Source organism: Excalfactoria chinensis, chromosome 4 (genome assembly GCF_039878825.1).
Source record: "Excalfactoria chinensis isolate bCotChi1 chromosome 4, bCotChi1.hap2, whole genome shotgun sequence".
Taxonomy (NCBI): Eukaryota; Metazoa; Chordata; class Aves; order Galliformes; family Phasianidae; genus Excalfactoria; species Excalfactoria chinensis.
Window position 1 is genome coordinate 57,415,679 of NC_092828.1, and position 27,916 is coordinate 57,443,594.

Sequence of the window (27,916 nt, forward strand, 5' to 3'; positions counted from 1 at the left end):
CGCAGTGCAGATAACAGCTCATGTGTTGAATCCACTCTTCCTCCTTTTGCTGTTACATGATGAGAAGGCTTCTCTAGCTTTGACGTGAGGGTGATAAGTCATGTTCAAGAAGAGATGGTGGTCTTCCTCCTACTGGACTGAAAAAGGAAATGTAAAAGTAATACTTAGGGTTGGTCTGGGGTGGGTTTTTTGGTTTGTTTGGGTTATTTTTTTTTGTATTACATGTATTTACCTTAACAATTCTTTATCAATCATGCAAATTCTCTGGTTTGATTTTGAAGGATTTCTCAGAGATTAATCTACAAAGCCCTGATTATACCTTGATGGTTTTAAAACAGTAATTGCAAATTCTGTTGTAAACGATTGACTGTTCAGTGATAAGAAAATAGTTTAAAACGTTGGTTCAAGTGTTCAGCCTAAACAAGCAAAGAATGTGTAGAGTGAGTCAAAGAGAAGCTTGGCTGGCAGAGAAGAGGGGCCATGGCTGCCTCAGCAAGTGAGCACATCCCTGTGTCCCTACACATTCTAGCATGCACTGCTGCAGAATTTGAGATTTTCTCATCCAAAGAAAACAATTTCTCTTGGAATGGACAGAGCAGAGGATTGAATTGTTCTGCCTATTTACTGAGCCAGCTGGCAATAAAGTCCTTTAGAAGAAGCTCCAGCCATAGAATCTTACTGTAAACTTTCCTAAAAATGATCAGGCCAAACCTTAACCCAACAATTAACTGTCCCCTCAAAAGCACAGCCTCCTCCCAGCGCAGCGTATTTCTGACTGAGGAACTATCTGTACCCAAACAGAGGTAATATCACATACTTATTTACATGACAAAGCCACTGTCCTTTAGAGGAGGTGGCTACAATGTGATTGTAGACCTGTACCATTTTAATCAGTTAAATCAGGTTTCCCTGAACTGTTTTGTTGTTTGTTTTTTTCCTGATACACCAATAATAAACAATATACATTTATATGTGTATGGAAAACAGCTCAGTTCTGCATCTGGACCCACTTCAGATGGCAATGACTGCCCTGCTTTCAATATGCAGCTCTGTGTATTTTGAATATATCACCCATGTAAAATTAAAAGAAAATCATAGAATGGCTTGGGTTGGGAGGGACCTCAAGGATCCTCAAGCTCCAACCCCTTGCCACATGCAGGGCCACCAGACTCCATATCTAACTTCAGACCAGGCTGCACGGGGCTCCATCCAACCTGGCCTCGAACACCTCCAAGGACAGGGCATCCACAAACTCTATGGGCGAAATAATAGAAGTAGATTTTTTTCTAGAGGAATTAGTTCTTATAATCCTGCACTTACCACAGTGAGCACAAGTCCAGCAGAGTAGGAGCTTAAGGCAAAGACTTTGAAAAACCTCAAAAAATATATATATATATTCTATAACACAAATGTAGACACTGATTTTTTGTGAGAGATGGCATCATTAATGCAGAGCTACGTTTTAAAATATATGTTGTGTTAAAATGTATCAGCTGCGTCCATAGCGAACAGACATCTGCATTATATCATCTGCCATCATATCTGCTGCTAATTGGTGTCCTTGTTGACAAGTCTCAGCAGAAAGGTTAAGTACTGGCTGTAAAAGCAATGCAGCCTCCTGTCCGAGGGGTCAGAGCACAGGCAGACTGTGCGGGAGCCTGCACTGCCTCTTCTCTGCTATATATTTTCTGAGAGCTAATAAAACACTGGAGCAATCACTCCTAACCGGAGGTCTGCTAACCACCGCATTGTCTGTGGAATGGCAGTAAGTGGTGTGTCATCTTCTCATCACAGAGGCACTCACATATCCTACAAGGGGAAGGTGTGTGGTCTTTTGCACTGAAATGTAGAAACTACCATAGACATGGTAATCATGCTAATCTTGGGCAGGAGGAGGCTCGTGTCTGAGTGCCCAGAAGGAGCCCCTGGAAAGGGCATGGGGGTAAATTGAAGATCTGAAAGGAAAAGGGGGCATTTTCTGGGCAACTCGAGTAACCAAGTCCAGTAGTCACTGTTAAAAATCTTGTCTTCGTTCACCAGCTGGACCTAAAACATCTGATAGGAGGTGGCAGGGAGCAGTCTGCTGCCCATTTCAGCAGGAGCACAGTGCTTCCAGCATCCATTCAGTCAGTACTGCTTAGAAGCCATGCATGTTTTGGCAAAACCAGGCTGAATTAGCAAGCTACATCTGAAACCAAGACCAGAATTTTATTTGGCTTGTGGGCTTGTTGTATAGCTCTTGGGAAAATAATGCTATGAATACCAGGAAGCCAGGCAGTTGCTAGATGCCAGGCAGCATGACAGAAATGGGGCTGTTGTGCTTCCATATGTGAACAGCAGCTGTCCCTGAACAACTCAACTGTACATATACTCCCTGTATGACTCTCTTAAGTACAACTTAAAAAAGAAAAGAAAAATGTGCAGATATTTAGAGCAGGCACAGGGCAGTAGCAAAGTAGTGCCAACAGCTATTTCTTTGCAGCCTTCTGTAACCAAGAGAAGGCTCTACTGCCTATTTCCCTACTTTAAGAATATACAGGGGAGCTTTTCATGCTAGCTTTTTTAATAAAAAAATTCCCTATTGATCCATTTCGCTCTCCCTTAGTAGTAATTAAACTGAAACACAGCGCATGACTTCGGGGGGGGGAAAAACTTTTCCAATTTAGGATACAGTTACTGAAAAAGACTATTTGATTTCCTATAGTATCCTTTGTTGTTTGCATGCATTTCTACTCTATGTTACTCTTTAAGCCTCTAATTTCTATCACATACCTTCTTTTCCAGCCGTTCGCAGACAGCATTTCATTGGAAACTGCAGACTTTGGACTGTTTCTCTTCTGGGAAGGTGCCTGTTTAAATAAAGAATAGAAAAATGCTATCAGTGAACTGCTAGAACTTCAAACCAATGCTCAGCACAGACTAATGTGACCAAAACTAAGGCTCACTTTCTGGCTGGTCAAAAACAAACAAACAAATAAATAAAACGCTATCTTGGTTCTTCCTCATCTGTTATTTAAGGCTGGAATTTTCACACATTAGATTGCAGACTATATTTTTTAACAGATGTAATAGGAAGCCCGATATAACTAATGTACTTGAGCATATTTGAGTAGGACTTTAGGATGTATTTATGTATAATTGCACGTATGAGCACGTTTTCCCTGGCTAGCTCTCACTGCCTCCTTAAGCATATTGCCACAAATAACCATGCCACTCTTGTCTAGCCCCAGTTCAGAAAAGGCAACCTGCTACACTTGTGACAGCAATGCTACCAATGCAGTGTCCAGCACTGACTAACTTGCTACAAAGCCAGAGCCTGAGGGGCAGGCACCAGCTTCAGGCACCCCCACTCCAGAGCACATCTCACACTGTGTAGTGCCAAGCACAGTTTGTCTGGGCACTGAGAGCAACCTCAACCTCTGCTTGAGGAGAAAGCAGAAAGTTGCTTGGCTTCGCCATAGGAATAATTCCTCTAAAACTGCATGCATAGATTAATACAGATTTATTTTGCTAGAACCAGCAAAACAAATTATAGTAAATTATACATGCTTTGCATTTCTTGTATTGTAGGGATTAACATTTTCCTGACATCTAGATTTTCTGGTACACAGCATACAATTGCATTCCATTGCAGTTAACGCAGTGGTCGTTTTAGCAATAAAATTATGCTATCTTTTTTTTCCCTAAAATTGAAGGAAATAATTGTAAATGGCATGGGAATATAAGTAAAAATAAATAAGGGCAGGAGTGCACACTCCATCAGTGTGATTCAGAAATAATATGCATAGCCTGATATGTGTCACTCATGCCTGTGACACTTCATAATACACCAGAATATCTCTATTCGCATATGTCATCTGCGGTGTCTGTTTGCACTCTGAATATTTAGAAAGCCAGTATTAAGGCTTTATGTTTTTATATCTAGCTGCCTATTTTTAATGTGACCGCACACCTAGAACTCATGAAAAGATCTGAATATAACGTTAATGCAATTTAAAAATAAGCACTAAATCTTTTAAGCTGACATTTCAATTAAAAATAAAGAAGATCCAATTACACTATGATTCTATGCCAAGACTGTATTTTAACCAGTCAAGGTTCATTCAAAGTGACTGATTTTACTAAGATCAAGACAGAGTCAGGAAGAACAATCCTCCAGCTATTCATACCAGGAAAACATAATTAAGGGTACATGCAATCACTTCCCAAAATTCAGAGACATTGAGACTCTCTGTGACTAGTCTATTAAAGCTAATAGTTTCATAATAAAACCTAACCCACATCCAATTTTAACCAGAAAACAATGCTCTGTACACTACAAAAGGCTGTTAGACACTTCTACATGTATGTACCTACTGTTAAAAGCACCTTCATGCAGCAGTTGCAACAGTTCTGATTCATGTCAGTAAGACAAGTATTAGGTTCTGCATGGAAGATCTCTGCTGAGCTCCGACTGCTCCACAGGCTTCCTGGGATACACTAACAGAGGTATTGAGACACCTAACTTGTGTTTTAATAACCAAAAAAAAAATAAAGCAGATTGACATAACATGTCATTGGCAGCCAAAGAAAGGATGGGACTCTTAAATCTTCAGGGGATACATTCCCTAGCTTCCAAAATCTTACGTGGTTCAAAGCTCATTGTTGGCACTGCCAGACAACCAGTGATGACCTCCGCCCAAACCACCTGCCAATTCATGACAGGGCAAAAACTCAAAGTATCACAGTATCACAGTATCGTGCGAGTTGGAAGGGACCTTAGAGATCATCGAGTCCAACTCCCGGGATTCGAGCCTTTCTGTGCAGCAGAACAGCACAAAGAAATCCCTTGGCTTTGCATTTCGCTCCAGAAACCTCAAGAAGAAAGGCTATTTTCCTCTAACTCCTCTGAGATCTGCTGTCTGTTCATGTTGACATTGAATTTACTGTGCAAACATTGGAAGCCAGAGAACTTCCACTTCAGCTGTACTCACAGAAGCGCACGTACCTTGCTTCTTGCTGCACTCTTGCAGAGGGCAGGCCAACAAGCTGCAGTGTCGTGACAAGCTCAAACCACTCATCCTGCACTTAGACTGCTAAGTACCTCAGCTCTTCTTCACAAAGGTCCAGTCATGGAAGTAGACTTTCTGAAGACTTCTGTCGACACAAAAGGAAAGAACACCTGCAATGCCAGCAATGCATATAACACCATTAACAAAGTGAAATTTGTAAACTTGGACCATCTCAAGGAAGTACTGAACATGAAGCCTGTTGACAGCCTTGTTTCCCCTTTCCTCCCAGGCAATAACAAACAGGACAGCCCAGTGAACAAAGGGAAGATCCCTCCTGTCTTTTCAAAGGACTTCGAGAGCTCTCCCAGTAAGGTGCAAGAATGCAGCAAAACTTCCCATGTTTTGGCACAAGCCAGAGACAGCTGCTAAGTGCTCTGAAACTGCAAGAGAGAAAAATCTCACCCTTTTCAACTCCAGTAAGCAACTTGGGACACCAGGTAAGACAGCTCTAGAGAGACAGGAGCCTGTTTGCACACCAGACATGAAATCCCATCTATTTGCCCATGGTGACATATCTCATGGGATTGTTCTTGACAATAAGCACAGTTGTTCCTACTAATGGACAATCAAGCTTGTGCCAGACCTCATTTCAGGTCACAAAACAGAAGCTGAGACTTGCCTGCTAGACCTGAGAAGGGCAATAAAACTCTCCAGGAGCAGAGAGGCAGGGCAGTCCAAGGTTCCAATCACAGAGCTATTGGCTACATACCTACAGGAAGACCTGAAACCAGACCCTCCCCAACAACCTCTACAGGCTGTGCCCTGACCCTGCAGGCTACTTCAGAAGTGAGAGGAGTCAAAAAGGTTAATGTGTGCCCAACTTGGAAACGGAGACTACATCTACTATAGATCACAGGCTGACTGAAGGAGAAGGACTGTTTTTTCGTAATTTAAGAGGCATGAAAGCCAGCTTCCAGGTATTTCAAGATGAAAAAATAGAGGGTTTTTTCCCTGTGGTCAGTGTCTTAGTTTCAGCAAGGACAGAATTGTTTTCTTCAGAGTGCAGGGTATGATGCTGTTTTGCTTCTAGAAGAAAAACAATGTTCATAACACACCAATGTTTATAGTTGTTGCCAAGCAGAGTTGTACAGAGACAAGGCCATTCCAGCATCTCAGAGAAGAGCTGGAGTGGTGGTGCAAGGACCTGGGAGGGAACAGAATCAGAACAGATGACTTAAACTGGCCAAAGAGATATTCCATACCATACAACCTTAAGCAGAAGGAGAGTTTTGGAGGGGTAGGAGTTCATCTAGCCCTCTTCTGCTGCTTGGGGACCTAGGCAGGCAGTGGTGAGCAATTGCTTGTGTATCACTTGTTTTATATGCATTCATACTCTCGACTATCTACCTACATAGTCATGCATATTTTCTTTTCCTCTGTCTTATAAGTAATTTTATCTCAACCCGTGAGTTCTACTTCATTGGGTTTTTTGTTTGTTTGTTTTTAATTTTCTCCCTGATCCCACTGGGAAGGGGGAGGGGAGTGACTGAACCACCCCATGGTGCTTAGCCACCTGTTGTGTTAAACCACAACAGCACAGTACTATTCAAACCTATATCCTAGAAAGGTGAAGAGCAGATAACCACACCAGCTGCTCGGAGCACCTGCTTCAAATGATCTTGCTTGCATGAATGTCAGAAGATGAACATCTGATGTAAGCACTTATCCACTCATCTCTTGGTCATACATCTTGTTTTGTCTGTGCTACTACTAATGTATCATACTTTTTCCAATTGCACTGTCTTTCTTTCAGGCAAAATATCAAACAACGCCAACAACATATTCAAAACCACAGTGCTGCAACTTTTTTTTGTTTTTTCAGTATTTTCTTTTGCTGTTGTTGTTGTTGGATTAAACTGTTGGCAATCCATGTTAGCAGCTAAGATTAAAGCAAAGAACTCTAGGCAATAGGTGCTCTTACTAGAGACTCGGCCTCACTAATTAACTTCAGAGTGAATAATCTCCAGATTCTTCAACCTGTGGGAAATGCAAGTTACTAACTTTTAGAGGAAGTATGATATTTTGTTTAAGTAGATCTATCAATGAAGACTTCATACTGCACCATAAACCACTCCGCTGCATGACAGAAGTTGTGTCTTTTGAAAAGAAACAGTCAAGAGTTTTGTGCAAAAGACCAGTGTGGATTCTTTTCTTTCCTAACTCCAACTCAAAAATGCATTTTCTCTTATCACACTTAGCACTGGAGAACACAGCAGCATCTGTCAAGCACCTTTTTCTGCCAGAACTGTAACTTTCCTCCTCTAGCTAGTAAGAGGTCTGTCAGTCAGGAAACAGTGATGCAAAGATACCATCAGGAAGGAAATGAAAAAAAGGAGCATTTCTAAAGTAGGATTTTGCTCTTAGTAATTAAAAGTAACAAATTCCACACTAGCTCATAGCAATTTTCCATCTAAGGACAGAAGTAAAGACAAGGAGAACAATAGATGGTACAGTTAACTGCCAAAAGAAATATTGGAATACACCCTCCTATGAATTGCAAAATAGGAAAAACTGAGGGATTAAGAGTTTTAACAAGGCCAGGTAAACAGAAGACATCAAGAAGCTGAAGTTAAAAAGAAAAAAACAATGCCACAACAACAACAAATGGATTTCAATTTGTTGGGACTAAAGAACCCGGGTTCCCTAACTAATAGCAATGACTTGAACTACTTAAGTACAAATAAGCCTCTTGAAGAAATTATGCCCTCCAAATTATTTACACAACAGCTGGGAGTCTTAATCTTCCCTGCCCTGCAACAGCTCTCTTCCAGCTGCAAAACCTTTCATAGCCTCAGTAGTTCTTCCCCATCACAAAACAGTGAAAAAGCCCTGGTCAAAACAAGAAAGAATCGTACAACTCAGAAGAAAATGAGACCTGAGGTAATCGATTCAGGGGTCTACTCACTGCTTTCTTTATCACACTTCCCCTGGTTCTGAGCAGCCCAGTGTTCTGAGGGAACACTGAGCAGTTTGACGTATCATAGGGGGGAAGGGAAAAGATGGTAACAACTGGTTGTTCCTTTTACCTTGGCTGTAAATCTGAGTGCAACACACAGCACACTGCATCAATTCCAAACAACTGCAGGCAGATATACAGCATACTGCTTGCCCTGACCAAGTCACAGAGCAGCAGATTAAAAATAAGACTCCCTGGCAAGAGGTAAAAATACACAAATTTGTTGCAAATAAAGTCCACATTTAAGGAGGTCTGAATTCTCCTAATTCTGGAAAAACACCACTGCTAGCTTGACACAGTAAGTCTGCCATACATCCCAAACAGCCCAACAGCAGGCATAGCTGTTTATGAAACATTTTAAAAAAGCAGTATGGTGGAAGAAGGCTATTCACTAAAAGTACAAAATAATAAGAAGTAAAAAATCAGTTCAAATTGAATCATTTATATGGGTAGTGAGGCAGCTATATCATGGTGGATTTTAAGGTGAGAAATACCGAGGAAGTACACTTTCTGCCATCCAAACTACCCAAGAACGTAAATCTTAAAGGAGACTTTCTAGTCACCAATGCCACAACTGCTTTTCTGTAACTCCAGCAAATCTGGTAACAGATCGCAAAATCTATGGGCTGTTTCACTGCATTTTTAGTGTTAAAATACTACATGTTATGACAGGCTTCCAGGATGAAAGCTGCTGATTGACAGCAACTCCCCTAGTTCTTGGGAAGGATTCACACCAAAAGAAGCCACACTAAGCCATCTGATACCAGGAATCACAAACCACACAGACTCCAAAACGTCCCTTTCTGTCACAGGGACTTAAACTCTGCACTGCCTAAACAGCAAGACCAGGCATGTGAACTCAGAGACTCACTAAAGAGACCATTTGTCCTTTTGCGTAGAATGTTTTTACTCAGTCACTCTGGAGTTCCCTTGTAGAGAAGACAGACAAACTCAGTGCTGACATTACGTAGCCATCAGCATTCACCATGAATCATTTGGCATCAATCACTTTAGATTATTATTTTTTTCTTCCTCAAGCTAAAAGTACACTTATTTTTCCTATGTGGAACTGTTTGCCTATACCTGCCATGGGTGCAGGTAGATTTTAGGTTAACCCACGACACTGTGTCTGCATGATTTGATCATCACAAGGAATGAAAGCAGGACGTTTGTACCAAAATATGACTCAAAACCACTAGCATTTATACTTAAATCTCTGATCATTATTTAACCAACTTCAGTTGTGATTTAGGAAGAATAGAAAATAAAAAAAAAATCTGAATTCACTTAAAGCGATGAAAGAAAAAATTATATTTATATATAAATATATATATAGGCAATTCAGTACAAGCAACAAGAGACAGGCAGGAACATCTAGATTGTTTTTTCAAAACATTAACCACTATGACTGCTACCTCCAAGAATTAAACAGGCTCTCCAGTGTTTGACCTCCAGAAGGTAATGCTCTCAAGACAGTGACTGTAAACACCAAGCTGGCATTCCCAGTGTCCACAGCAATACATCCAATTACTTAACCAACAAGCATTAAAAAGCAAAATCCAGCATGTAAGGCTCCTATTGGCTGTGAATTCACATACATGTATCTGTAGATAGAAAGATGAGAGAACAGCACCCCTGCTACTTTACTATACATGCTCTGATTTCTTACATTTACTCACGCATTTTGTTTTCTTAATCTTTCATCTTTGTTTTTCTTTTTTCTTTTTCTCTAGTGTTTGCCTGTTTGGAAACACTTCACTCTGACTCAAAACAGAACAGTTATTTGATTTGACGACTATTTCTTTTGTGAATGTTGTTCTCCCCACAATCGTTCACTGGAATTTTTCTGACTTGACTAGCACAAAATAACATTTTGTTCTTCTGTCAATTACAGATGCATAGATTTAGGTGTTCAGTGAAAACAAACTCAAGCCTCATACGAATTACTCACTGATATTTTTGGATTTTCTAATTAACAGTGAAGTTTAAATAATTTATGTAGATGAAAAACAAGAATCAGAAATCTTCAGTAAGCTTTACTAAGTACACTGTGTAAGCCAGTAAGTTAATATGCTGACTACCATTTCTAAGTTTAACATTCATAGTGATACAAGGCAAAGTAAAAACAAACAAAATCAAGCAATATGTACCAGATACCACAGCTCTAGGTACACTTGAGGAACTGAGTCTGGCTGCAATCAGATCTCAGTGAAAACCTCTTCACAAGTAATCACTTTCCTTTCCCCTGCCTCACTGTGTGGTGATGGCATTTGCAGTCCTCCCTGAAAGCCCTGAAGACCAGCACCAAACAGGGCACCTCTGCAGGCCCCCACATTTGCATCTCAGCTGCTACACTGCTAAGCAGGTCAGTGCTGGGTCGTTGTCACACAACACAGGGAAAATGTTGCCACTAAAATCCTCTCTTACCAGTCTCCTAGATTGGCGGGAAGCAATATACAGCCTTTTCCAAAGGCCCATGGCTTTTTTTTTTTCTTCAGGCAGAAAGAACAGCTTCAAAGCAGCAGAGGGAAGCACCCTGACAAACACATACTTATAGATAGAGGGGCTCTGCTAATCTGAATCACAGAATATTCCAAGTTGGAATTGACCCACAAGGATCGAGCCTAACTCCTGGATCTGAAGGTGAGGCCAACATACAGTTCAACATGACTGTTAACGGGGAGGCTATTTAGCATCTACTTTGTGAAGCTGAGTCTTTGTAAGTCTGTTTCCTTTACATAAAAAGTTGTATTAGAAGAGCCAAACGAGAAACACCTACCACAGACAAAACTAACCAGAGAAGTGATTCTGCCCAAGAAAAATGCAATTTTACCACTTTTACAGTGTTGCCAATTATGGATTATTAAGGACATTTTACAGTGACCTATTTATACAGCTAGAGCCATTTGTCCCCTTGTCAAGGAATTCTAAGAGATAGAAGGGACCTCTGGAGATCATCCAGTCCAAACTCTCTGCTAAAGCAGGCTCCCTAGAGTAGGTTGCACAGGAAAGCATCCAGGCGGGTTTTAAGTATCTCCAGAGAAAGGAGGAGACTCCATGATCTATCTGGACAGCCTGTTCCAGAGCTCTATCATCCTCAGCGCAAAGAAGTTTTTTCTCATGTTCATATGGAACTTCCTGTGCTTCAGTTTGTGCCCATTGTCCATTGTTCTGCCACTAGGCACCTCTGAAAAGAACCTGACCCTATCCACCTTACTCCTGCTCTTTAGGTACTTAGAAGCATTGATTTTCCAGGCTGAACAGACCAAGGTCTCTCAGCTTTCCCTCATAAGGGAGATGCTGCAGGCCCCTAAGCATCTCTGTGGCCCTCCACCGGACTCTCTCTAGGGTGTTTTTTGAACTGGGAAGCCTAGAACTGAACACAGTATACTAAAAGTGGCCTCACCAGAGCAGATCCTTCTCTGAAAGCTCCTCTCCAGCACATCAGCCCCTAACCTTTACTGGTGCATGCAGTTATTCCTCCACAGGTGTAGGACTCTACATCACTTGCCCTTGAACCTCATAATGTTCCTATCCACCCAACTCTCCAGCCTGCCCAGGTCTCAACAAATGGCAGCACAACCTTCAGTTATGTCAGCCACTCCTATTATCAATAATAAATGAGAACTTTCAGTACTATTTTGGGAAATGACCTTTCTACACAGCATTGTAGTGCAGCAAGAGCCAGAAGCCTCCCAAGCTGTAATTCCAGCTCCACCACTGACTTGCTGTGTGGAGAGGTAAAGCTGCTTTAACCTCTTGGTGGTTATTTCTTTTTCTGTAAAGTTTTAGTGACACTCACTCACTCTAGGCACGGTGGAGTGCTTTACTGAGTTCAAATATTTGAACAGAGCCTTGAGAAAGCAAAATGCTAGATCAGTGTGACATATTGCTGCTTAAGGATTTTAATATGGCAGATATTCAGCTGCAGCTGAGAGAACATAGTGCATAGCTACAGGGTTCCCTTTTCATAGGTGAGAATTTACAGCCACTGCATTTAGGCTACAAGTCACCACCTAGTAACACTTAACTTGTTAGTGATTTCAGCTACAGACTTTCTCAATACACAAGGAAAAAAAAACCTCAGTACTTGTTCCCAGCTACATGCCAGCAGAATTTTGGGTAATGTTAACAACTCACATAATGGTAAAATATACACCTACAATAACAGCATGCAGAGACCATAGGATGACAGTTAGTGGGACAAGCAGAACACACACTGGATATTCAGCTTATGTAGTTTGGTACATTTCAAAGGTCAAAAATAAATAAATAAATAAAATAGTTGGGTTATAGGAAGTTACAGAGATTAAAAAAACAGAGCTGAGATTGTATCAACACCAGCTCTTTCTCTCTCACTCTTCCTAAATAAATAAAAGTCATGACTAAATGAAGTCATGCTGGAAACATGAATTATTTAATTTGCTTTGGCAGGATACTCCTAGGCTCAACCACCTCAAATTGTGATAAAAGGTGGGAAGCAATCTGATCCATTCCTGAATTACTGGAACATGCACAGACACAAAATAAAACTACGGGAAGGTTCTACTCCTAACTTAAAGAAATGTACTCACACAGCTCATTTTCAAGGTGCAGGCATCAAGTTATTTTTAACATCTCACTTTTCTCCTTCCTCACTACAAAAGAAAAGATTAGGTTCCAAGAGAGTATTTGAGACTTGTCTAATAAATTCCTTTCATAAATTCACCAGCAGCTTCCAAATAAAACCTATTTCATGGTTTGAGATCCATTCTGCTGAAGGAAGTTTTACTTCAATTTCTGTGTAATTAACAGCACAACTCATGCCCTCAGATCTGCATCCCTGATCCAACAACTCTTCAGAAATACAGTGCGTTCCACAACATGGAAGATTTAAGCTGACAGCCACGGTACCACATCTGTATTTACACAAAGAGAGTGAATACTGTTATTCCATCACAATGATCCTCAAATGCCCTCAAAAACTCTTTAGTGATTATTCAAAAGCACTTTGTTTTACAGACAGACAGCAATATTTTTGATGCACTCTTAATAACAGACTTCAAGTTTTATAAGAATTAAATTACAGTAGTTACTAAAATCTATATTCAAATTTAATATTTAATATGTCTCTACTGACAAGACTGCATTTACTGATTTTAATTAGAAATACCCAGTGATAGCTTATCCATGTTTACATGCTTAAACTAAGGTGCAGTTTTAGATCTAGGCTATGGATCCTTGGCTAATACAGAAATGAATGGACAGAAATGCACATTATCCAGCTAGTCACTGAGCATAATATTTTGAAAAGAAAGAACGTTTCCTCTACTGGAGAGAAGGGTCTTAATTGTGTGGAATGCCCTGATGTGAACTTCAACCCAGGCCCTGATGGTCCCTTTTGCTCCCACCGTTTACTCATGCAACATTTTGGGTTTTTATTTCATCTGAGAACTTCATGGGAGGAAAAAAAAAAGAATTTGAACTTCATCAGTAGTCCAAAGTCAGCGGGTCAAAAAGAAGCCTTTCACCAAGTTACTAAAGCATACCCTCATACAGGGCAAAAGCATCCCTAAGGTGGTTTGACCCTGCAGCGGTGCTGCCACCTCAGACGCTGCACTGAAGAGCTGAGCGTTGCTACTGAGCACCACCTAAGGGCTCTCCGTACATCCTACAACTGAGATGTAAAGGCTGCAGCTGTACACAGCCAGCTTTCAAGTTCTCTGACACACTGAGTGCTTTTCAGTTCTCTCTTTGTAAGAAAATGCACTAAGCAATTTTATTTTCTCTGTAAATCACTGTCATTGTTTCATCAAGAACCTACAAAATGAAGCTACTGCAAAGTTGGCTGAGGAATAATCTTCAAAATAAAAAGATTTACCTCTGTCATTTCAAGCAGTTTCTTGATATGCAAACAAGGTGGTTTACTACAAAAGCTCCAGATCTATGAAACTGAAAAGCAAGAGCAGCTTTCATTCTATCTATCCTGTACAATATCTGAACCTGCATTTCACCTTGTCAATGCAATTTCACTTTCCTTATACAAGTCTTGTTTGTATTTTTCTTTTTTTCTGATTTTATGATGAAATCTATGAAAGGAAACACCACACTAATCTGTAGAAAAACTTAATTCAGTCTTAATATTAAGCAGAAGCCAATAAAGAAAAAAAATACAGCATTAAATTCACTCAAACTGTTGAACAAAAATGCCCTTGCACTCTGTATGTTCACTAAGGGACACATGTTCAGGATATCAGATGAGAGATATCCAGATTAGATTCCTTTAGAGGATCTGTGCACATCTACCGAGCGATGTTTTCCAAGATGAAAGAGTTGGCAATGGGCCAGACAAGATTGCTTTAATTATTCTAGTTCCCCCTCAAAGTTTCCTGTCTCACTGTACATGAAATTTACTACCCCAAAAGTGGGAAACCAACTCTCTAATGGGACAAAAATCAGGCAGCCTGTCTTCTAGGACCCTATTCAATCACACATAAGCTCATGCTCAAATGCCATCCCTTCTTGGTGTCAGGATGTAAAGAAAAAATAGCATTTCCAAATGCACAGCCAGGAAATTGTGTAACTGCGTACAGAATGAAAATAGCTGTGGGGAGAGGTGACTGAAGCCAAAAGAAAAGCTAAATGCACCCTTCAAGAGATGAAATTGAGATTTCCCTATTCAATATATATATATTGAGTATATATATGTATTGAACATATACTCAACAACCTCCCTGGGCAGCCCATTCCAATGCCTGGCCACTCTTTTTGTAAGCCTTACCCAGCAAATGTTTTGTGCATCACATCAGTTTGTGAGGATTGCTAGTGAAATGTCTGTGGTAATCCTTATGCTGTCAAGAGAGAACAGACATCCAGATTGCTTCTCCTTAATGCTGCTTCTGCACAGACTGCTGTGAATGTCAGCTCCTCTACTGCTTGTTTCTTCATCAGCTGAACCATTCTCTGGTGTGGCAGCAAGAAACAGAATATGCGTGTCACATTTCCATTCTAAAAATGTACCGTAATTAGTTAAAAAGAAAAATTATTGTCAATCCACAAATGTTGTTAATGTTCTAGTATATCAGGAGTGGAGCAGGGCTTAAAACTATAAGGGTGTTATCACTGAGTATCTGATCTCCTTTTGGCAAGACGAAACCTGTGGTCATGTTGTACACTGTAGACTGTTCAAGTTGTATGTTCCAGGGAAACCCACTGATTTCTCTTTAAATATACCTTTTATCTACTCCTGTTCAATTACGCCTCCAATGATCTGCTTTAGAATGTCCAGCAGGAAGTTTGTTAGAAGCATTTAGCTCTGGAAGAACATTTCTCATTTTAACTCACAGATGTTACATCTTGACCATGCATTCAGGAAGGGAACAACAGAACAATGAGTAAGAAAAAGAAGAAATAAGTATGTTTGTACCAGAACAGACTAAGTCAGTGATTATGTCTTGCCAAGTAGCTCTAAGAAATAAAATTTTAGGAAGGAAGCTGCATGAGACTGAGTTTTTTTTTAAAAAGTTCACGTGCATCCTTTAGATTTGCTCCCCCAAGAATCTCAATACTCATGAAGAGACATGCAACACACTGCAAATTCATATGTGAACAACATACGCAAGGAGAACAAAATAACTGAGCAAGCATATATATCAGGAAGTCATGAAATTACACAAAGGCGAAGGCAGACTAATTTTCAGGGAAAAGTTTTCTACAACTTAAAGCAGGGCATTACTGCAGAGCAGTAATCATGAAGGGGTCACTGTGTCCTGTCGCTGAAGACAGAAAGATTAGATATGAAAGGAATAAGTCACACTGAGAACATGAACTAGCTAAGAGCATTTTTCCAACCTGAAGTAACACAGACGTAAATATACATGGGGCTCAGAGTAAAGACTACTGAACTGTAACCCTTATACTTTACTGACCTGTTTCAGAGGTCTGGGTAAATCGCTTATCTCACCCTTGTTTTTCCAGCTGTGAAACAGCAGCAACTTCTATTATAAAGGGACCTGGGGAAATGTTTCACACTTAGATATAACTGCAAGACTTCATCAGACAGAAAAGTTTACGCACCTGAAACTTTGTTCCTCACATCCCATAACAATTTGTCTAACAGTTCACTGTATTCTCTAGCAATCTTGCTATTTTCTCATATAGTTACATTATTTTCTTATACTGCTCTGTAGCAGCTGTGGTTTTAAATGTTAAAGTAACAACTCTAGAAAATAGAGAATATGTATGTCAACATCCTACTCAACAGATTTATTTATTTACTACATTGTTTCAGAAGCCTATTTTCTTGAATGGCAATGTTTTAGAGCCTTTTTAAGCTCACAGACCTAGAAGTGATGAGCTGCACTTCCCATCTCAGAAAATACTGAATTGTTTACTAAATTGTAGCCTACCAGCTCAATTTAGGCAGTCCTTCTGAACACAATATGCTTCATCATTTTGCTTATGTTGGTGAGGACATAAAGAAAACTGAACAACTAATGGAACAGTTGGCTTCAAAATAATTTGTGGCTGTATTTTACTAGCTAGAAAGCAATCTGATTCCCACAAGCGAGGTTCAGCTCATAGTTAATGCAGTACGGCTTTTCAGTTTGATAGAGAATTATGGAAAAACAAAGCAAGGACTCTTACCTATCATGCCATTTCTGCAGATTCTTGTCAGCATGGCGCATTTCTCTGTCTACCTGAATCATGAGGCACAAACACACCAAGAAGGCAAATCTAATTCTTCTCTTTTAAGAGGAAAATGCAGCTGAATGAAAAGTAGAACTTGCTTAAACCACAGTACTATCTTAAGAGTTCATTAGTAAATTAACTGCACTTTAAAAGGAGTATTAAAACAAGAAAATAACGATGACTATAAGTAGATACGTAGATCTGAGTTCAGAAAACAAATCTTGAATAACTATTCTGCTACAACAGCCTTCATTTAAACAAAGCCACAAGTTCTATTTTACTTTCTTGACACTTCCCACGTAGGAGTCAAGGAATAAAGCAGACAAACAACAACAAAATAATGGCACCAACAAAAGTTGATGTAGCAGATAAGTACAAGCAAGGTCACTTTAAACACTCACCTGAAACAAATGGGCTATCAAAAAGTTAGGGACTTACCATTTAAAATACTGCTGCAGTCAATCATTCATTTTCCATCCATCTTTTCTACTACTAGGTACCATCAAAATATTGTTAATTTTTAAAACTGAGAGGATGAAGGACACTGCTTTTGGTTTGGGGTACTTTTTGTCATGTTCAATAAAGACCTAAACTGTTTCTAAATTTAAAAAATAAAATTAAAAAAAAAAAATTAAAAAAAAAGTGGAAAAAAAAATGCAGGGCTTTTACAGTTTGTAGCGCAGAAAAGCAAGAATCAAGGCCTTGCTCTTCTGCCACCCCTTAAACACACCTCTCCAGGAACTTTTACTGAAGTGGCTGCAGTAATCCCAAATTACTCATTGGGGATACAAAGTTTAAGAAATAAGTGGCATTAGAACACTGAAGTCCTGACAACCTATGTGATGGATATCACTAAGATCAGCTACACGGGTGCCAAATTTCTTAATAAAGAAATGCTTTGGCTTCATGTTCTATAAAAGCCCACAATGTTCTTTGTTAGTATTTCATGACAAATATACAATGGGATCCTTGCTAAAAATTACGAAGTATTTTTACTTTACATTGCAGTTTGATTTTACTTTCTGTTCATTCTTCATACTCTCAGAGTAAAAAATATATGGACAACAAATCATAAGCTCTCATACAATGGAAGAAGTAAGTGAAATGTTAGCAGCCTGATGGAGATTTCTGTATTGTTTAATTTATGCTACTTTGACAAACAAAAGGAAAAAATCCTCAACATTTTCAACTTCCACTAATCTTTTCTGATAGTTGCATTAAACCTACGAAGGAGTGAAAACCAGGAAGTACAGAGGTCTAGTGAGATAAAGCAGATTTAACTGAGAACACAATGTAACAATTGGTACAGGAGGAAGAGAAAAAAGTCTCCTCTCTAGAAGAAAAAAAATAAAATTAAAAAAATTTAAAAAAAAATAAAAAGGAAGGAAGGAAAAAAGAAATAGAATCAAAGGAAAGCAATTCATTACTACCCTGGAATTATTTGAGATATCCAGACTCAGACTGTCAGAACACAAATGCTCTGCAAAATGCATACTTGTTAAGAACCCGAACAGGTAATACTGAACTTGAATTATAAAAAACAAACAAACCCCACACTATCTCACATACTGTAATAGGCATACGGAAAATCAAGACTATAAAAAAAGCACCTAATGCCCTGTATACTAGAACATTGGACCTCATGGTAGCACCAGACTGCAGTCTTAGTTTTAAATACATTGAATGCATGTAAAAAGAGTTGTACAATCATTGGGAATCTATAGCTATTTTCTGTATGCTAGGAGAAGAGAATTGTAACTATCATAGATTCTAACTAGATGTTTGAATACAAAAGCAATTATGCCTTATTATTTCCTTATATGTTATTATAAGGAAAAGTAGACTCATTAAAACTCCTGTTAATTTAATGCTTTTCTGTCAGCCCTCAAAAAATAAGCATTTTCCTATTTTACTCTTCATATTTAGTAGATAACCCAGCATTCCAGTTCATGAATTAGGAAAATGAAACCTCCAGATGAGTTCTCAAGGAAAATAAAAATAGTCATGTGATCTACAAGAGAAAAGTAAGTATTTTGTTTAAATATGAAAAGATTACTTCAGTTAAATAAGACCAGAGATCAATTATTCTACTATAGGGAGCCTATAAAGAGGAGGGGAGTCAACTCTTTGAAAGGGTAGATAACAGCAGGACAAGGGGAGATGGTTTTAAGTTGAAGGAGGGAAGATTTAGGTTGGATGTCAGGGGGAAGTTCTTTAGTATGAGTGGTGAGGTGCTGGAACAGGCTGCCCAGAGAGGCTGTGGATGCCCTGTCCCTGGAGGTATTCATAGCAAGGCTGGATGGGGCCCTGGGCAGCCTGGTCTTGTATTAAATGGGGAGGCTGGAGGCCCTGCATGTGGCAGGGGAGTTGGAGATTCATGATCCTTGAGGTCCCTTTCAACCCAGGCCATTCTATGATTCTGTGAAAAAGAACTGCGATTAAGAACTTGGTGCATGGCACTCATTCCATATGTCTGTATTTTAAAAAGTCTAATTAGACTTCGCTTTTGTATTCAAACATCTAGTTAGAATCTATGATAGTTACAATTCTCTTCTCCTAGCATACAGAAAATAGCTATAGCTTCCCAATGATTGAACAACTCTTTTTATATGCATTCAATGTATTTAAAACTAAGACTGCCGTCTGGTGCTACCAGGAGGTCCAATGTTCTTGCAGACACTCAAGAGGAAGAAAAAAGTAATCCATACAAGAAACAACTGATAGTAAATCAGAACAGAAAGTAGAAGTGCTTATCACCTCTAATACAGTCCCACAGTGAAACTGCTGCACCAAACCCCACTCTCCAAAACCAGTCATATTTTGACACAGGCTCTCATTTGTGACCAACAAATCCATATGAGTACAGACACAAAAACAGTACTGCTGTCCAAGTACCAGATGTAGTAGTCTCCAAGTGTGTGTTTGCACTGAACTTTACATATACAGAATCCTACAGTGCTTTTCACTCAGTATTTTTGTGGCAGAGTACTAATACTAGTAAATACGTATTCCATTAGTGAATTCATACATAGACAAAGTGTATTTAATATTTAGGTTTACATGAAGAAATTAGCAATACCACAGTAGAAAATAATGATTAGAGACCATCCTTGAATGCTTTCAGCAGCAGATCAGCTGCCAGCCCAGGGGACAAGACACCACTAAGAACTTTTTCTTCCAGAAGTGGAATCTTATCTTTGACTGCCAAGTGATTCCGGAAATGTTCCAACATATTTTCTTGGATGAGATTCCACATCCACACTTTCTGCTGCTTCTGTCGTTTAGCAATCAGCTCACCACTTGTGAGCATGAGGTCGCGAAATTCTGTCATTTTATCCCACATATCTGAGATACCTTCTCCAGTTTTGGCAGAGATACGCATTACCTGTTGGATTCAGAAGAATGTTTAAAGCCACATAATTACCGGGCTTAAGGGTTCAATTACTGCATCAGGTTGACTGCAACAGTCAAGTAACACGGAAGGCAAGCTTGCTTCAATACACATACCCAGTGCCACTCGAAACAGTTCTGCGTTGCTCACACTTTTCTCCATGACGAAAAATAAAAAATCTCAAAGTTGGGACTGTACCAACTATAAGTAGATGCTGAGATCCATAATATTTGTGACAAACGGGGCTCGTTCAACTGCTTGTATAACAAGTGAGAACTATTTTAAATACAATCTTCAGCTAAAAAATGTACAGTGTTGCTATTTTACTTAAATGTAAACTTGATTATGTATTCTGGTAGACAGACTCTGATAGTTACTCTTCTGCACTTCAAGTATTCTGGAAACAAGATATTAAACTTCTTTCTACATATGCTTCCCAGACGAGGAATTCATTCTGCCAAAGTATTTTAGGCATCCAACAGAACCTTTAAACTGTTACCACTGTTTTTATCTTTTTTAAGAAAAAAAATCTCTCTCCCATCTGATAGCTCAGGTCCCTACACATCAATATTTCCTTTTTTCCCCAGTAGTCGGACAATGCTATCACTGAAACAGAGACAGATTTCTGATAACCTGCTTGATTCACTGGTCTCAAAGAGGTGTTCAGGGTCACATTTATAAGGCTGAACAAACAAGTACCCATCCAGATGTATCAGCTGCTTATAAGATAGTGATGAAGTAAACACACAGAGTGATGAAAAGCAAAGAACCACGTATCACATACATGATTATGTGAGAACAATATGCTGCAGCAGCAAGAGGAATCAATAAAGTCAAAAACAGTATTTTGGTGGAAACGTATCTGTTTATACACTTGCAACAATTTACAGTGTTAAAAATCCTATCTGAAATGCAAGAGAATTCAGTATTCAGTTTTTCTGCACTAACTTCAGTTGCTGCATTTCTCATCACAATGACTAGTAACTCTAAACAGATCTAGAATCAAACATGACAAAACAACAGTCAAGCCTTGGGCATCTCAGCTGATGTAAATTTAATTCAAGGGGTCAATTTTAGGCAGTGTAGAGCAAATCTCCTTCACATATCCACATGCAGAGTGAAAACATGTGCACACGTACTTACATTAGTACTGAATCTTTTTCTTAAAGATTTACTGTTCCCTTTTAACATATAGAATAACGCATCAATACTAAAAGCACTCAGGATGACAACCCCAGTAGTTTAGACACTGTATACACCATTAGATGAGGTTTCTGTTCATAAGAACGTCTATTATGTGCTTTAAAAAAGAAGCAAAAAATGAACAAGTCAAAGAACAAAGATAATCATAGGTTTGAGAGTTACAAAGAGAAAAAATAGCTCACGGGACATTTTAAGATATGCATCATTTGCTAAAAGCAAGACATGGTTATTACAACCCGTGTCAGAAATTGGTCTGCTAGTGCTGAGGTTGTAGCTCACAACAGAAATCACAGTGGGCAGGACTGTGGCTTTGCACTGTGTCATGTGTCACGCCTTGAGGTGAAATAGAAACAGCAGCAAACAAGTCTCTCATACAGTGTAAAAAAGGTAAGTAATCGTATTAAACTTTTATAAAAGAGCTCAGAGAGACATATACAGCCAGGTGAGATGGTAACAGCTGTAAATCATTCAGCACTTTTTCTGGGAAAACAAACAAACAAACAAAACACTTCAACAAAAATGCTATAGCAAAGTATACATACCTTTGGTCTCCAAACCTTTGAACGCTTGCGTAGCAGCTTCATAGCACTAACATATTCAGCTTGTATTCTCCGTGCGGGCACAATTAAATCACCATCAGCTTTATTTATAGCAACTAGATCTGCCATCTCAATTATACCCCGTTTGATACCCTGAACAGAATATAGAGAGAAATCTTGAATACCCAGAATAGCTGTGACGCACTGTGTTAATCACAGAAAGCGATCAAAAAAGCTTGGTTTTGGTGGCTCCTGCTGGTGGGTGGTTGGATATGCTAGTTGTGCAACAGTTGTACCAATGGCCTCTACCATCACCAGTTATTATTCTGACACTGGGATGCTATACATGGATATCAGTGTTTACACGAGAGACTATTTTATGCACAGAAACTTAAGTTTAACCAAAACGTGATCAAGTTTGCAAAACTTGTTATACTATTTTCCTGTAATAAAAAAGCCACTCCCAATAGATCATATATAACCAGTAAATGGATCATAAGTATCAAAGTCTTACAACCTAGCACTTCCTATGTATGGGAAAAAAATATATATATCAGATCCCAATTGTGTGATAAATTGGTAAGACGCTGAAAAGACTCAAATAACAGCAATATAATTGACAAAATGGTACTGAAATGAACTTCCTTCACAGACTACATTCCTAGACTTAAATTTCTCTTTCAAAGCTTAGGTAGTACTTAAAAAGTGAATGTGAAAAATACCTGTAATTCATCACCACCTGCGGGTGGTAGCACTAATATAAACATATCAACCATATCAGCCACAGCAAATTCTGACTGTCCCACACCTGAAAAATTAAATCCAGAGTTAACCACTTATAGCAAGCTTTCAAAGTCACATTAATGACAGCACTTACAACAAATAACAGTTTTGCACTATCTTTCTGATATGAACTAACTACAGAATCATAGAATAGCTTGACCTGGAAGGGACCTCATAGCCCACCCAATTCCAATCCTCCTCTGCTGTGGGCAGCTCAGGGCCCCATCCAACCTGGCCTTGAGCACCTCCAGGGATGGGGCACCACAGCTTCTCTGGGGCAGCCTGTTCCTGTGCCTCAATATCAATAAGCACAGACAACATGGAATGTACCATTCTGGTGTTTCTACAGGATGTAAAAACACGTACAGCTCTAGGAAGTTGACAGTTGGTATCCATTTTCACCCAGTGACCTTGTATAATAGCAGGAGCAAAATTCAAGATGAAAAAAGATTAAGTTTGTAGTTAGAGATGCATCTGATAATAGATACTAGCAGGATATCTGGAAGAAAACCCTAAGCACCTACCTACTGTTTCCACAAGAACAACATTGTAGCCTCCTCCTTCACACAGCAGAATGGCTTCATTGGTAGTCCTTGTTACACCTCCTAATGTCCCTCTGGTTGGAGATGGTCTGATGTATGCATTCATGTCTCTCGACAACTCAGTCATCCGCGTTTTATCACCCAATAAAGAACCTTAAGAATTGGCTATTATTTCAAACGTGCAAAACAGTCAGACCTCCCTTCCCCATTCCCTGCCACCCCTGAAACGAGCAAAAGTTACTGCCTGGCTCTTCCACTTTTCAGAATCTGGAAAAGCCTGACAAGCAGATCTTACTCCTACAAAATATGAAGGATTATTTCTGGGTCAGAGTGGATTCTGCAGTTCCTAAACAGTTTTGTTTTTGTTTTTTTTTTTGTGGCCTATACACAGCAGACCACAAAATTCTTCTTTACTGTTCTTGTTTGGTTTTGTTGTTTTTTTTTTTTCCAAAAAGACAAATTCCCACATTATGACCCTGTTATTTGTTGGTGGTGTTGGGTTTTACATGTTTAATGCACGTTCCAAAAGATGAGAGATACACAGTTCACATAAGTGGTGCAATCCTGGCATACTGCCATTCCACTGATGTGTCCTGAATGTGCACACACAAGAACATAATCCTTCCTAGTTATAAACTGGCATGTGCCTGCAGCCTAGTGATCACCACTATCACTTTCAAAATATAAACAGAAATTAATGTCATTCTACTCTTTAATTCACACAGCAATAAACAGATACGTAAAACCTGAGAGAGAAAAAAAAGCAGTTAACTATAATTTCAGACAGAAAAAAAGAAGTAAAAGAGCATTCAAACTCTGGAAAAGAGTAAACCTGACAAAATCAGGACACTGATGCATAATGCTCCATTTCATATTGTATGGGGAAAATGAAAAAACTGGCATAGTGTTAGTTTTAATATCTTACAGACACCCTAACTGATCCATTTGCCCCAAAGATGTGTTCATACTTTTCAAAATATATTAGAAACCTGACCGAAACATTAAGACCTACTTACCGCCACTTGTACTAGAGGAGGGGTCTACAGCCAGCACTGACACTTTGTGTCCTCTTTCTGTAAGCATTTTCCCAAAGCATTCAATGAAAGTTGATTTCCCAGCACCAGGAGGACCAGATAACCCTAAATAAGCACATTAGGAAAACAGAAAGAAGAAAAACAAAACAAAACAAAACAAACAAAAAAAGAAAACAAACACAAAAAAACACCTTGTTAATGAAATAAATAACGTGCTACATAAGCACTGTTAATGCTATTTTGAAAACAATTGCTATTATATCACAATATCAAAAGAATGGTAAATAAAAGGACATGCCACAATTGATCGACCCAACTAAGCAGCTGTAATTAGCTTGAAATACACCTCAGTTCACCCAAAACAGCAGTGCTCATTTCAGCACCCCTCATCTTATCCATACCATTAGGTATTTATCCAGCCTTCCTCCATTCCAAGGAATGTAACTATAATAGCTTATAACCCCAAACTTCAGAAACATAATAACCTAAAACTCTGTTTTTCAGATTTACTTTGAAGGGCTATTAGCCAATTTACCAGCATTTCAAAGCATGTAAGATAAGGCCAGCTTGATAATTTGTACTACATATTTCTCATGCTTCTCACAATCAAGTTCTCTTTTTTACTACTTTTGCACACATGAGAGATGGCAACTTGGCACGACAAATTCTCCTTTGCAAAGGAAGAACATTTTTGAGTTTCTAAGAAAGCCGGGTTCAGCTCTCCTCAGATGAAAAGCTGCTGCTTGAAGGCAATGTAGTAAAGCAGAAAGATACAGAATCACAGAATCACAGAATTGTAGGGGTTGGAAGGGACCTCTAGAGATCGAGTCCAACCCCCCTGCCAAAGCAGGCTCCCTACACCACGTCGCACAGGTAGGCGTCCAGGCGGGTCTTGAATATCTCCAGAGGAGACTCCACCACCTCCCTGGGCAGCCTGTTCCAGTGCTCCGTCACCCTCACTGTAAAGAAGTTCTTGTGCACATTCATGCGGAACTTCCTATGCTGAAGTTTCAGCCCATTTCCCCTAGTCCTGTCCCCACGCACTACTGAAAACAGATCAGCCTCGCCACTATGGCTCCCACACTTCAGGTATTTAAAAACCTGGATCAAAACATCAATCAATACGTATTCTTTTCTCTTATGGATTTTTTGAAAGAATTCAGAACGTACTCAAAGAAAACACCAACTCTGGGATAAGAACTGATCTGTTTAGTTACATCCTTCCCTGTGTAACTTTAGATGACAGCTAACTACTTAATGTTTCGGTTCATAATACATAACACTAACAACCAAAAAAACAAATAAAAACAAACAACCCACAACAATAACTGTCCCACAACAACTCAAACAGCATAAATTACTTCCACAGTTTTCTCGAGAACTTTTTCCAGCCCAAGCCATAACTCCACTGACAGCAGAAGCAATCTAGAATTATTACCCATCATAAGGAACCAACAATGCAAGATTACAGAATAAAATGTTTAAATTACAGTAGCGAGAATGAAAGGTGAATGCTGATGTTTTGTCAAAGCAATTACTGAACAGGCATAAAAAGACTAACCCACTCTAAAGGCAAGTGGCTTTCCTTGATTTAACTTCTCTTGTTCCCTGTGGTAGGATAATACCTTCTGAAGGAGCACCTGGGCTACTTTCTTTTTCCTAGTCTGAGTTGATTCTATAAGTGTAATGGCTTCAGCTAAACAGGCTCTGTGACCCTGGACAAGCCCATTGTAAAGTCTGTCTACAAGTCCTTTTTCTCTGTCGGAAAGCCCCTCTGCTTCCTGCTCAGGGGCAGTTTGATGACACAGCTCTCTGCTCAAACACTTTGACAAACACATCCATTTTGAACAATGTAGGTGCACTGGTGTAAGAGATTTAATGCACAGGAAATCCGATCTGGAAATGAAATTCAAGTTCTTGAAGTAAGTTCTTTTAGAGAAATAATGATGAGGGAATCTCAGAAGTACAGAAGGGATCTTCATTTTGTTTGGAGAACCAGAGATATATCACTTCACTTCTGTTTGCAGAAACCCTAAGGAGAGAGCAAAACACATTTACTTCCTTCCAAGAACTCAAAGTGCTTGTGAGGATTCAGATGAAACAAGTACACAGGCACAAATCAGTGATTTCATCCCAACCTGCCATCTTAAGCAAAAAAGATGGTTCACTCTTCCAATAAACAGAACAAAATGATGCTGTAGAATCATCAATAGCATCACACCACTTTACTACTGCACATAACAAATGAAGGCATCATTTTTGTGAATAATCAGATAATTAAAAAGCACCTTTAGGTACGATAGCCTCCAACAGCGTACAGACCACCCACCTTAAAGACCTAGGAACAAGCACAGCAAAGCAACCCTCGCACACGTTAGCATGTTTTCCTCTGATGAGTGCAGGGCTTTACAAACTATGACACGTTATTTCCAGACCAAACACGGCCGCGGTACGAGAACATTTAGCAACGAGCTGCGGGCACCGACACACTCCGGGCCTGCACCGACCGAGCTCACTCAGCACCGGCCCAAGTCCCAGCGGCACGCACACCGCTTGCGCCCACCCTGCCGTTCCGCTCCTGCCTCTGGGACCGACGGTTGATGGCGGACCGCCGCCGCACGCCAACCTCTCAGCGCCGCGGGTACCCGCCGCTACCTGCCGTCCCCTCACCGGCAGCCGCAGCACGCCGGGGAAGTGACGCTCTTAAAGATAGCCGGAACTCCCAGACAGAGCCCGCCCCGGGGCCGGATAAGGCAGCAGCGCCCGGTCGGGGCTGCTGTGTGGGAGCGCCCGTCCTCGCGCTTGGCTGCAACCGTTACCAGCGTCGGGGGGGGATGGCGCGTGAGGGGGCGTCAGGCACGAACGGCACGCAGTCGGTCTGAGCCCCTCCGCTCCTGGCGGTGGAGATTTGCTGCCGAAAGGAGCTGCGAAACCGCATTCAACTCCTGTCGTCTTCAAAGCGGCGAACTTGAATTCCTTCACGACCGCCGCGTATTCTCCGAGAAGCGCTTAAGCCCCCGACTGTTTATTAATCTATACTTCTCCCTTGTATTCGTTAAGTTCAGCAACCGCATCTTAAACGTTCGAGAAATCGGTGATCTGAAGGGAAGAATGTTCAGTTCGTGGTGTACGCTCATCTTGTGGACCGGAATTAAAAGGTGCGCTCAGCAGTTCAGAAATAGTAGTTCTATGCAGCCCACCAGCTGCATTGCCAACCTGCTATGACCATGAAAAACCATGCGTGTGTTTTAGAGTACTCTTCCTGAAAGAACCATTTCAAGACACTTGAACAGTTGGGATTTCCTGGTTGAGCTTCACCAGTGTTCAAGTCACCTCTTTTTCATCCCCATCTCCTCAGCTCCAATTGTAAACAGTCCCCCCATGTCAGACTTCACAGACAGACTGTATTGCACTGCAATTTATATTCACCCGTTCTCCCACTACACTGGAACAGGGATTGCACATGTCTGTGCACTTTTCTTGCGCCTCTGATCTTATCCTGCTCTGATTTCACGTAAAATAGATGAAGTACTTCCTCAAGTCTCCTTGATTTCTACCCCATTCTCATGTTTCCCCTATGGCCTTTTAATGTACATGTCCAGACATGCATCTTTTTGGTCTCTACTACACCCACTCCAACACATGTTGGTTAGTGTCACTGTTTTGTGCTTTCTGACCTTCAACATATGCAGCTCTCTTGGCCCACATGTACTGCTGGTTACTTAAAAATTACAGTCATAGTTCTGA

At 40.0% G+C, this 27,916-nt stretch overlaps 1 protein-coding gene and 1 long non-coding RNA gene across 8 annotated transcripts; both read right to left on the minus strand.

Moving 5' to 3' along the window:
- On the minus strand, positions 1–26,880 carry MMAA (metabolism of cobalamin associated A). 7 transcript variants are annotated; one of them, XR_011903368.1, is made up of 10 exons: positions 26,677–26,852; positions 25,731–26,201; positions 24,152–24,274; positions 23,118–23,288; positions 22,533–22,618; positions 21,814–21,963; positions 14,768–14,949; positions 4,988–5,136; positions 2,773–2,849; positions 1–137 (listed from the first exon to the last, which is right to left on the minus strand). XR_011903368.1 is itself a non-coding variant. In XM_072334364.1 (7 exons), the coding sequence occupies exons 2-7, from the start codon at positions 26,149–26,151 to the stop codon at positions 19,775–19,777; spliced, it is 1,239 nt and encodes a 412-aa protein (XP_072190465.1). In that variant the 5' UTR covers positions 26,152–26,201; positions 26,840–26,880; the 3' UTR covers positions 17,244–19,774. The 7 variants fall into 7 exon arrangements, 6 of the variants coding, with proteins under 6 accessions (XP_072190465.1, XP_072190461.1, XP_072190463.1 ...); XM_072334364.1 differs by lacking the exons at positions 1–137; positions 2,773–2,849; positions 4,988–5,136; positions 14,768–14,949 and adding an exon at positions 17,244–20,062 and having other exon boundaries at positions 26,840–26,880; XM_072334360.1 differs by lacking the exons at positions 1–137; positions 2,773–2,849; positions 4,988–5,136; positions 14,768–14,949 and adding an exon at positions 17,244–20,062 and having other exon boundaries at positions 26,733–26,868.
- Positions 14,961–17,241, minus strand: LOC140251098 (uncharacterized). The gene is made up of 3 exons (XR_011903369.1): positions 16,633–17,241; positions 15,915–15,998; positions 14,961–15,341 (listed from the first exon to the last, which is right to left on the minus strand). It is a non-coding gene; the product is annotated as an uncharacterized lncRNA (long non-coding RNA).
- Positions 26,881–27,916: the final 1,036 nt, after the last annotated feature.

Bases quoted from the DNA above. Each gene is read 5' to 3' on its own strand.
- MMAA (XM_072334364.1), bottom strand. From the start codon at position 26,151: ATGAAGATCCCTTCTGTACTTCTGAGATTCCCTCATCATTATTTCTCT. The intron at 24,275-25,730 runs GTTAGTCTTTTT...GTGCTTATTTAG, and splicing joins GCCACTTGCCTTTAGAGTGG to GGTTATCTGGTCCTCCTGGT. The intron at 22,619-23,117 runs GTAGGTGCTTAG...TTAATTTTTCAG, and splicing joins TGTTCTTGTGGAAACAGTAG to GTGTGGGACAGTCAGAATTT.